The sequence below is a fragment of the Glycine max genome, chromosome 20 (assembly GCF_000004515.6).
Source record: "Glycine max cultivar Williams 82 chromosome 20, Glycine_max_v4.0, whole genome shotgun sequence".
NCBI lineage: Eukaryota > Viridiplantae > Streptophyta > Magnoliopsida > Fabales > Fabaceae > Glycine > Glycine max.
This window is the reverse complement of record NC_038256.2, coordinates 19,840,113-19,850,877: the sequence shown is the minus strand read 5'-3', so window position 1 is coordinate 19,850,877 and position 10,765 is coordinate 19,840,113. Positions and strand designations below refer to the sequence as shown.

At 33.3% G+C, this 10,765-nt stretch overlaps 2 protein-coding genes across 3 annotated transcripts; both read left to right on the top strand.

Moving 5' to 3' along the window:
• The first annotated feature begins 239 nt into the window (after positions 1 to 239).
• LOC100794297 (receptor-like protein 19) lies at positions 240 to 797 on the top strand. The gene has a single exon (XM_026127394.1). It carries the CDS (start codon positions 240 to 242, stop codon positions 795 to 797), a length of 558 nt encoding a protein of 185 aa, XP_025983179.1.
• A 4,246-nt stretch (positions 798 to 5,043) lies between these two features.
• On the top strand, positions 5,044 to 8,889 carry LOC100794813 (piRNA biogenesis protein EXD1). 2 transcript variants are annotated; one of them, XM_041013503.1, is made up of 5 exons: positions 5,054 to 5,184; positions 5,350 to 5,525; positions 6,151 to 6,217; positions 6,465 to 6,515; positions 8,660 to 8,889. In XM_041013503.1, exons 2-5 carry the CDS (start codon positions 5,520 to 5,522, stop codon positions 8,809 to 8,811), a joined length of 276 nt encoding a protein of 91 aa, XP_040869437.1. In that variant the 5' UTR covers positions 5,054 to 5,184; positions 5,350 to 5,519; the 3' UTR covers positions 8,812 to 8,889. The 2 variants fall into 2 exon arrangements, with proteins under 2 accessions (XP_025983379.2, XP_040869437.1); XM_026127594.2 differs by lacking the exon at positions 8,660 to 8,889 and having other exon boundaries at positions 5,044 to 5,525; positions 6,151 to 6,282; positions 6,465 to 7,656.
• Positions 8,890 to 10,765: the final 1,876 nt, after the last annotated feature.

Below are 10,765 nucleotides of genomic sequence, written 5' to 3'. Positions count from 1 at the left end.
TTAACCTCCACACCCTCGACCTGAGTCACAACCAACTCGCCGGGTCACTCCCACCGAGTCTCACCGAGTTGCCCCAACTCAAAGTCCTCATCCTCGCCTCAAACACCCTCACAGGCACATTACCCAGAACCGTCACCTCGCCGTTACTCCACCTAGACCTAAAAAACAACCAATTAACAGGACCGTTACCAATCTCGCTTCCGTCATCTCTCCGTTATTTGTCACTCTCACAGAACCTCATGTGGGGCCCTCTCACCAACGGGTTAGAAACCCTCTCAGAGTTGGTCTTCCTGGACCTTAGTATGAATCATTTCAGCGGGCCCATCCCGGCCCAACTATTCTCTTTTCCCACGCTCTCCAACATATTCCTCCAACGGAACAATTTCTCTGGTGGGCTTGGACTTGAGCTTGAATCCGGATCATCTGGACCTGGACTCAGACCCAAGCCCGGATCGATAGTCGATCTGAGCCATAACGCTCTGAGCGGAGAGCTCTCCACCGTGTTTGATGGCGTGGAGAGCCTGTTCTTGAATAATAACAAGTTTGTTGGGAGCGTGCCGGAGGTGTACGTTAAGAGCGTGTGCCGCGGCAGCACCAGAACGTTGTACCTTCAGCACAACTACCTCACGGGGATTCCGATGCGGGAGGGAACGCTGGTCCCCGATACGGCGTCGTTGTGCTTGTCCTACAACTGCATGGTGCTGCCGCCGACGGTGATGATGACGTGTCCAGTCAGCGCTGGCGGGATGTCGGCGAGACCGGAGGCACAGTGCTCCGTGTTTAACCATCTAGGTTAATCGGATTGGATTGAATTGTTTGGTGATGTTACTTTTTATAACTACATCTTAGTCATTCACTACACTTCAATGTTTTGCTTTTTTTCCTTTTTTGGATTTTGATTGATAACGTAAGGTGTATTTTGTAAAATGGCGAAGCTGAGTGATGTCATGAAACAAGTACTTTTTTTTTTTTTTTGTGGCTGATTGTGTGTTATAGTTTTATGAGGTTAAAATTTTAATTGAATTATTGAGGTTTCAGTTGTCTTTTTTTATGTTTTAATTTTCTATTTCGCGACAAGTAATCAATCATTATTTCGTATGTTTGAATTTGAATCGTAGAAAATGAAAAGTTTAACGCGTCACTGTAGTTACGTCTATGGTATCAATTGGAGTATTGATATTGGAAAGTGAGATTTTTACTATCTTTACCTTCTCAATTAATAGCTTTTTATGTATTTTCCTTTTTAATTACACCGTGATTTCTATTTTTTTTTTCTACGAATAGTTTATGCAAGTAAATTTAAGGTTTTACAGTTCTCTTAAAATTTAAATTATTGTGTTGGTTTTTATATAGAATATTTGATGTTTTATGTTTTAGGGAAAAAATAATTATAAAATTGGAAAGATCTGAAGTTATTTCTTCAGATTTTATCGTTGAGAGTTTTTATTTTACTGAATTTATTATTGAGATTTTTTTAGCTTAAATATATAAATTTTTCCTTAACTTATTATTTTACTTTTAAATCAGTTCCTTAACTTTAAAAAAAATTAAAATAATCATCTTATTTAATTCATGACAAATTGATTTTTTTGAAAAATTGATAATTTTGAATTTTATTTTTAGAACGATTATGAATATTTTATTATTCATTTAAAATGTGAAATTTATCTTATTAAATTTATTTATGTGAAAATTATAAAAATTAATTATTATTTGAAAAAAATATAAACAAAATACATGAAAAATAAATCTCATAATGAATAAAAACTTAAAAATTTAATGTCATTTTTTATTTTTATTTATTTTCTATTTTTCTATCTTTTGAAAAACACAAACTTTAAATCTACACATTATTATATATTCCTAGATGTTGTCAAAATGGGCTAGAGAAAAAAAAAACTAACAATAATAAGAATAATACTTTACAATTATACGTGGCATTTTTATTTATAAAATGAGACATATTTTACATTATATGTAAGTAATTAACATAAAAATTAAAAATTTTATGATATATGATGAGTTATGATGTAAATTTCTTTATAGCAGTTTATAACTCTTTTTTTCTATCTATAAAATTAACATAAATTTTTTACCATAAAACATATGGCAGTTTAAATGTAAAATTTTAGGGATTAAAAAAAATTAAATTTGTGAGATTAATAAAAAAAAGTGACATAATTTAAAGGACAAAAATATGTTTAAGTTAAATATGTAAATGATTAGTTTATGTGTCATTAATATTTGAAATAAATGAATTCATTCTTATTTATTAGCTTAATTATACAATTGGTCTTTAAATTATATTTTAAAATTTAATTTGACCTTTCAATTATTAAAAAGTTTAATTTAATTCTTCAATTGTTTAAAATAAAATAATTATACCCTTTTCATCATATTAATTAATTATTTGATGGAAATTGATACTTTTTATATGATTTGTCAACACAAATAATGTAAAATATTATATTTTTAAATCGATTATTGGATAATCAATATAAAAGATTCGATTTAGATAAAACTTGAAGAGTTAGAGGATGTTTTTTTTACATTGATTGTCAAATAATTCACTTTAAAATATAATATTTCTGTTGTATTGAATTGACAACCAATACAAAAAATATTAATTTTTATCGAATGATTTATAGATATAATGAAAAAAGATATAATTACTTTATTTTAAATAATTGAAAATTTAAATTAAACATTTTAATAATTAAGATTCAAATTAAATTTTAAAATATAATTAAAAGATGAACTATATAATTAAGGCCTTAGTCACTACTATTTTCCTAATTAGTATTTAAATTAAGCGCAGCGACAGAGGCGCGCGTACAAGGACTCCAGCTCTCGTAGATCCCTTATATATAACTTATTATTATTATAATGATTAAAATTAATTAACTTAAAATTATATAAAATCAGTTATATTTATTGTTATTATTCTAATGATTAAGATAATAACTTGTGTATAATTACTAAAATTAATTATGTGTTTATTATTATTGCGATCAACATTATTATTATTATTTTGGTTTTTATTATAAGAAATAAGTTAGAGTGTACTTTACATTATAATTTTTTTTATAAATAGGAATGGAAAAATAATATCATTTAAAATAAAAATTAGCTTTAATTTTATATGTAAAAATAATAAATATATTTTAAAATTAATATTTATTTGAACTTATACATTCAAATAATTACAAAGGGGGAAAACAATTCAACCCCTTTAACAAGTTTCTGAATACATCCATTAGCATAATCACATTTATTTATTTTTATTGCAATTTAGCGATTAAGTTTCTTTTAAATTTTATTACATCAACCATTTATTTCATATTTCTTTCTTTTTCTTGATGTAAAAAAATATACAAATAGATTTTATTAATACAATTTCTCTTAATAATGTAAGCCATTGCAAATAAGCACCAAATCTTCAAAATGCCGTACGACGATTCCATGTGCTTCAAAATTCATACTGGTCAACACATAAAAAAGAGGCAACCTTTTTATCATTACTTCCACAGTTCCACTTCCGTTGGCTTGCAGATAATAATCATTGAACAGAATTTGCAGGTTTCAAGTCTACCTCACGACCCGGTCCATGACAACTTATAATATATTTTCAAGTCGATCCCTTCTCATGAAATTTAAGGTAAATTTATTTTTAATTAATGATTTTAAAATTAATATTTTTAGTTCTTGTATATATATATTTTTTAATTTTTTTAAAGTTTTCCTATTAAAATAAATATTTTGAAAGAAAAACAAATATATTGGAAGGTATTTAAAGATAAGAATGTAAAGTTAAGGTAGGTTCTCACATAAATAAATGACTTCTAATTTGTTAGTCAAATAAGTCAAATCTTTAATGGTATGGTGTTGGTATAAAATCCCATCACTCGTTATCTCGGTTAATATCATTCAATTCTTACTTAAATGATTGACTCAAGATATTTTGTTAATTTCTTAATCGAGTTTTTGTACACTTTAAAGGGTTTTCTTGCATTTGTGATCTTAAGGTTTCTATTACAACTCCTTTGTAAAGTGTGATAAAGAAAAACAATAAAATGACTCATGTAAAATGCAAGAAATTAAATGAAAAAAATAAAATTAAGTAATCAAAATTGAAAATTTTGATGAAGAAGGTAAGTTTGTATTCATTTTGGTCATTAACACTAATTACAACATATTTTTTTCTATTTATAATATTAAAAATAGTTACAAACTATTAGTCATTTATGATCACTGTTATATGCAAGCAATCATATATTTTAAGGAGATCATATGCAACATGACCCTATATTTCCCAAAGCAGATGCATTTTAAATCATAACCTCATCTCAAATAAAAAAATAAGTCGAGTTGAGTCAAGGTCAATTCAACTTGTTAATATTTGGTTTAACTTGAAACTCAACATGAATTTCTTTTTCAGCTTGAAACTCGACTCGGTTCAAGCTCACAAATAACTCGTTTGCTCGAATCATAGGAACCAAGAGTTAAATTTTTAAATCCTATACATTTCAAAATTTTAATTTATTAATAGATTTTAAATAAAATGTTGGTTTAATTTTTTTAAATAGACAAAATTGAACTTATTCTATTAACTTTGTAGGACCACAAGGTATAACAAAAAAAAACACCTAATTACAACCAAAGGCTACATAAATAAGAAAAATTACCACATCCTATATATATATAACCAATTTATGAACAAAACAAGTCTAATTATATATAACTTAAATTGAACTCATTTATTTAACGATTTTTAGCTTAAATTTAATTTATTTAATTCATGAATCAAATTCAACGAATTAATTATCGAATTGAGTTTTAAAGTATCTTACATTATGTCCTTCTTGTATTCTCCACTACTAGAAAAAGCTCATTTTACGTTGCTATATCTACATCGGTTGTAAAGAAAACGATGTAAAATAAATTGCGATGGCATTTATGTAAATAATGGAAGTGTTTTACATCGGTTTTAAAGGGATCGTGCTTAAAATTAGACAGTCTATGTCGATTATTTAAAACCGATTTTGAAGGGCACAAAAACCTAAGAGGCACACATCTCTTTTTCTCTCTCTTTCTAGCAATTCACCCTAATTAAAATCCACTAACACAATTTTCTTTTCTCTCTCTCCTCTCATTTCGCAATCCTCTCTGTGGCCCGCAGCTAGGGTTTTAATTTCAATTTCCAACTATTTAACGCTTGGATCGTTTATTTTATGCCAGAACAACAACTCTATATTGTTTTTTTTTTAATTCGAGTTTGTGTTCTTGAGCTATCCGTTACGGTGGGGAGAGATTGAAATTGACGAATTCGATTTGCAATTGATTGATTAGGTGAGAGTGAGAAGTGCGTGGAGGACGATGAATCACGCGTTCCGATTCACATCGTGACCGCGGCGTCACAACTTCCCGTCGACTTTCTGGAACCCTCGCCTCAATCCAAGCTCGTCATCGACTTTGATTGCGAGGGCGTTGACCTGTGTCGCAAAGGCACTCTCTGCGTAATGCAGGTCCATTCATTCTCTCGTTCCTTCCTCGCGTTAGATTTCGGTTTATTGATTATATAATTATCTATTATGTATTACATGCTGAAATTGGAATGTGTTATGTTAATGTGAGAAACTCTTTGGTATAACTAGTTAAAAATAGGAATTAATATATAGTAGTAAGTAGTAACTTTTTACTGCTCTGTTGTGTTTGTGATTTTACTCTGTGTGTGATTTTTGGCTGGTAATTTTTTTTATAATGTTTTTGTGAATTGAGTATGTGGTGAGTTACTTGTATTGCATTCTCGGTGTAGAATTTCAATTGAGTTTTGTGTTTCTGCAGCTTGCGTTTCCTGGTGTTGTATACTTGGTTGATGCGATGAGAATTTATAATGTTGTATTCTGAAGTTGGAATATTATTTGTTAATTTGGAGGCTCGTTGATATAACTAGGAATTTACATATATGTAGATAGCAGTAAGTGGTAACCTATTACTGCTCTGTTGTGTTGTTAATTGTCTATTGTGATTTTGGGATGGTGATTGTGTTATTTTAGGGATTTTTTAATGTTTTTGTGAGTAGAGTATATGGTGATTTACTTATATTGCATTCTTGACGTAGAATTTCAATTGAGTTTTGTGTTTCTGCAGCTTGCATTTTCGGATGCTGTGTACTTGGTTGATGCGATTGAAGGGGGAGAGGAGCTTAGCATAGCGTGTAAGCTTGCACTTGAGTCTAATTACATCACAAAAGTGATTCATGATTGCAAACGGGACAGTGAGGTCTCCGATTTATTTGATTGCTTGCTTCCTTGCTTGCCCTGGTCCCTCTTTTGTATATGTTGAAATTTGTGGAATGTTTATTCAAAGGAAAAAAAGTGTTTGAGAGCCTTGACTTGTGGTCTTGGCATTCACCATTTTGTCTGGCCATTTAAAGCACTTATAAACTTCTTGTTGTATACTAGGCATTATACTTTCAGTTTGGCATCAAGTTGAACAACGTAGTGGATACCCAGGTGAGCTTTCTTGTTACTAGGCTGCAGCTTTCCCTGTTTTTTCTTTCCCAATCTTATAATGTCCCGTTAAGTTGGCAGAATGAATTGTTTTCACTTCCAAAATAGCACATATTTCTTACTAATGGACTCAATACAATTTTCCTTGAGCAATAGTTGATATTGGAATGCAACATTGTATATCAGCTTATGGACGTAGTAAAAATAATAATTAATATTATGTTTTTTTTATTTTGCTGCCTAGATATGTTTTCCTTACCATTTTTATTAACTTGATTTTGCTCATAAATCTAAATTCAAGTACTTTTCCCCTACTTGTATTTGATGCTTTTAATGATGATATGATTACTATCTTGCCCAAGTGTATGAGATTTGTGTTTTTCCCTCAGTTTTTAGTCTATCTTCAATACCAGACATGCCTATCAACTTTACATGAGTTTACTTAATAATTTTGTATCAAATTACTCATTTATTTAGTACATGATTAAATCACTCTCCTTTTATATAGCATCAAGCATGCATTTTCTTATATTAGAATATCAGAATTTATGCTTAGAATATTAGTATTTAGTCAACCATATTTATTTGATTGCTGTAAATTAGCCATTAAATTACTCCCTGATATGTAGTACTTATCTCCTTAATTGATCATATCCGTACTAAATACAACTATACAAGAGATTGGTGTGTTGTGTGCTAGCATATATGTACTGCTTCTCACAAACAATTTTTCAACTTGGTAACGATGCTCAGAGTGTGGTTACTGTGATACCATCTTTGCAATCTAATTCTGTAACTATCATGCTGCTACTTTCCTAGAAAAAATTGGGACTGCTACCCCATAGTGTTTCTGACCTGTGACCATCTCAATCCATGTTCAACTGTGTCAATGCCAAATTCAATGCCTGCAGCTAAGTCTTGGGGGCAAACTCAGACAACAAACAATAGTACATCTGCTGCAGATGTTACAATTGCTAATGTTTCTACATTAGTTATGATTAGGAATTAGGATGCTTCAAATTTAGTTGCTGATTATAATTTATAATCTTGAGTGTGGCGTCCCTAAATTAATGACTGGTTTAATAGTAATAATTTAAATAACAAAAACCATGGTAAATTTTTTTTTCTTCTTTTTCTTTTTCATTTCTTTCTCTTTTCACCATAACTAGGTTTAGAAGGAAAATCCTCACTACAGAGTCCTGAATGGTCAGTTCACAACTCTATTCGGAGTCATTTCTTTCTTACCGCTCATAATCTCTAAACTATTTTGCTGTTTCAAAAGGAAGAATGTACCAGCCATTACTTTAGGTCGTCACATGAAAATAAAAGAATAAAATACGGTCGATAAACTCTTTCACAAATAAAATTGCTAATGCTTTCTTTTCAAATAACAAGATCGATTATAAATGCATTCATCATTTTAAGCTGTCCAAAATAAGGGAGTTTTACAAAATATATAGTGTCATCCAGAGCAAAGGTGTCCACAGTGTTGGCTTCAGCCACATGTATACAATTATCAAATTTCCTATACATCAGGTCTACCCATATAAAAACAAAAGAGTAAACCTAACAGTCAGTCCTAGATACACCCACCCTCAAAAATATATAAAACTAATCCATGGAACTGTCCACTATGATGAAGAGCCTCCGCTGATCGCCATCTCCCTCGGGCCACTATCCTCCGTAGAGTCTGCCTCAGATGCCGACATGACTTCCTCGGGAGAATCCACCTCAGGAAGTGGATCCTCATCACCCTCTAGAAAGTCAAGGGCATCCACGGCAGGCTCAGGAGGTAGCTCCTCCAGATCCTCCTCGGGGTCTTCCTCGGATGACGTCACCTCGATCACTTGGACTGGCTCCACTAGACGATATGGTGTAGGCGTGGGTAGTATCCACTCCATCGTGCGCTGAAGCGTCCGTGCAGGTTCATCTGGATGCATCAAAGAAGTAGCCATGAATCGAATGGTGCCCCGAAATCGGCACCTCGTGTTGCCTTCGAGGGTCTCCCAAGATCCCTCTAGGCACTCCATCTCTACTCGATCACGGATTAGCTACGCCGCTGATGTGCCATCATTTTCTCCTATTTCTTAACCCTTTTTGCCCCATTTTAAATACTGATTAGTCTTAATTGTCTAATCTAATTTCAGGAATTAATGAAGCATTGGGTTTGAATCCAGAATTGGGCTTGGGCTTGAATCCAGAATTGAGCTTGGATTTGAATCCAGAATTGGGCTTGGGCTTGAATCCAGAATTGAGCTTGGACTTGAAGAGGGCAGACTATTTTATTCTACAAAATTAGATCTTATCTTATCTTTATCTTATCTAAATATTATTTAGATTTGATCTCATCTAGATATTATTTAATCTAGATCTTATCTTATCTAGATTTGAATTTCTCATCTAGATATTATTTAATCTAGATCTTATCTTATCTTATCTAGATTTGAATTTAATTTGTTTATGGGCCTGGATTTAAAACAGATTTGTAAGCTTTGGGACTGAAAAACTATATAACAGCACCAAGGTTCTAGTTTAGGCTCTCTCTTCGATTATTCGTTTTTAGTTTTAGTCTCTCTCTCTCTCTCTCTCTCTTCTTCTCTCTCCTATTTTCGTTTTTAGTTTTAGGCTTTTCTTAGACACTTTTTTGTTTTGCAATTCCAGTTTTGACTTTTCATTTTAGCAATAAAATTTCGTTCTTCAATCTATAATTTCGTTCTCTATTGATTAATGGAAGGCTAGATTTTCTGGTGTTGTTCCTTTTGAGGACGAAGCCCAACTCTCTTTGAGGTTTCGCTTGCAATGTGGTTTCCTGGCAGTTTTCCCTTCACCAGTTATCCCAATTTCGTGAATATTAATCAGTGCACGCTTCGTGTTCGATTAATTGCCTCTGAGCCTAACTTGCGTTCATGCTTAATGGACGAAGGGCTAACTGGTGTATGTGGTGCCTAATCACGTATTGAAAACCCTAAGTTGATTTTCGCTTAGTAAATTGAAATAGGGTTGGATTAAGTGGTTGACTGTTAGGGACGAATTCTCCATAACCCAGGATAAGAGAGTGGCTTCTGAATCAGAGGAAACAACCCATTTTTAGTATTAGTAGTTTCGTATTCCATTTTATTTGTTCCGCTCTTTAATTACCAAACAACCAACCCCCCCCCCCATCGTTACTGTTACTGCAAGTATATTATGAACATTTGGCTTGTCACTGCTCGTTGGGAAACGACCTAGGATCACTTCCTAGTTACTGCATTTTCATGTTTATTTGATTCGGGTACGGCCTCGATCAAATTTGGCGCCGTTGCCGGGGAGCAGTGTCCAAAGGTTCATAATAGCTAGCTATTGTTGTGTGTTTAATCCTTTCGTGTTTTATGTTTAATTGTTAGTATTGTGTTAGTATGTGTGTTAGTGTTGATTAGTTCACTGGTATTGATAACATTGGTAATCGATTACCAGAGGCTAAACTTGAATTACACAGCCTCAGGATATGAAATCTGCAAAAATGCACTGTGTAATCGATTACACATGCCTGGTAATCGATTACCAGTGACCCATTCCTCTGTGTAATCGATTACACAGGCTGGTAATCGATTACCAGAGGCTTCTACCATCTCCCAGTTCCCTTTTTAAGCCTGGTAATCGATTACACCCCCTTGGTAATCGATTACCAGAAGCCCTCATGGCTTCCTGACCTCGTTTTCAAGCCTGGTAATCGATTACACCCCGTGGTAATTGATTACCAGAGACCATCTTAGCCTCCTGTCTTCATTTTTAAGCCTTGTAATCGATTACCCACCCTTGGTAATCGATTACCAGAGGCCACAACCCATATATCACACAAAAATTCACAGCTGGCCAGCCACCACAAGCCTCCTTGCTTTGTGGTCTTTGTTCCTTTTATCTGTTGACTGCCAGGAGCTCGCCTGTTTAGGTACATCACAGGTTCTCACTGACCGACTATGCCCGGGTTGGGTCGGGATTGGTCAAGCTTGGTTTTGGGCAATAGCACCCCACCTAACGTCCCCAAGGTCTCCTGACCCCCGCGACATATCTCCAGGTACCACTCTGTGGTCAACAATAAAAGCAGGAAGTTTCACCCTTCTACACTTCCTCATCTCAAGCTTGTAGGATTATGGGGTACCTATCCCAGTGGTACTAGGTGGCGGTCGGGCGATGGTGCACAACAAGTTCTCCACATCCACAATGCGCGCATAAACCCACCATCCCCTGTGGCCCACCTCCAACTGAGCTCACGT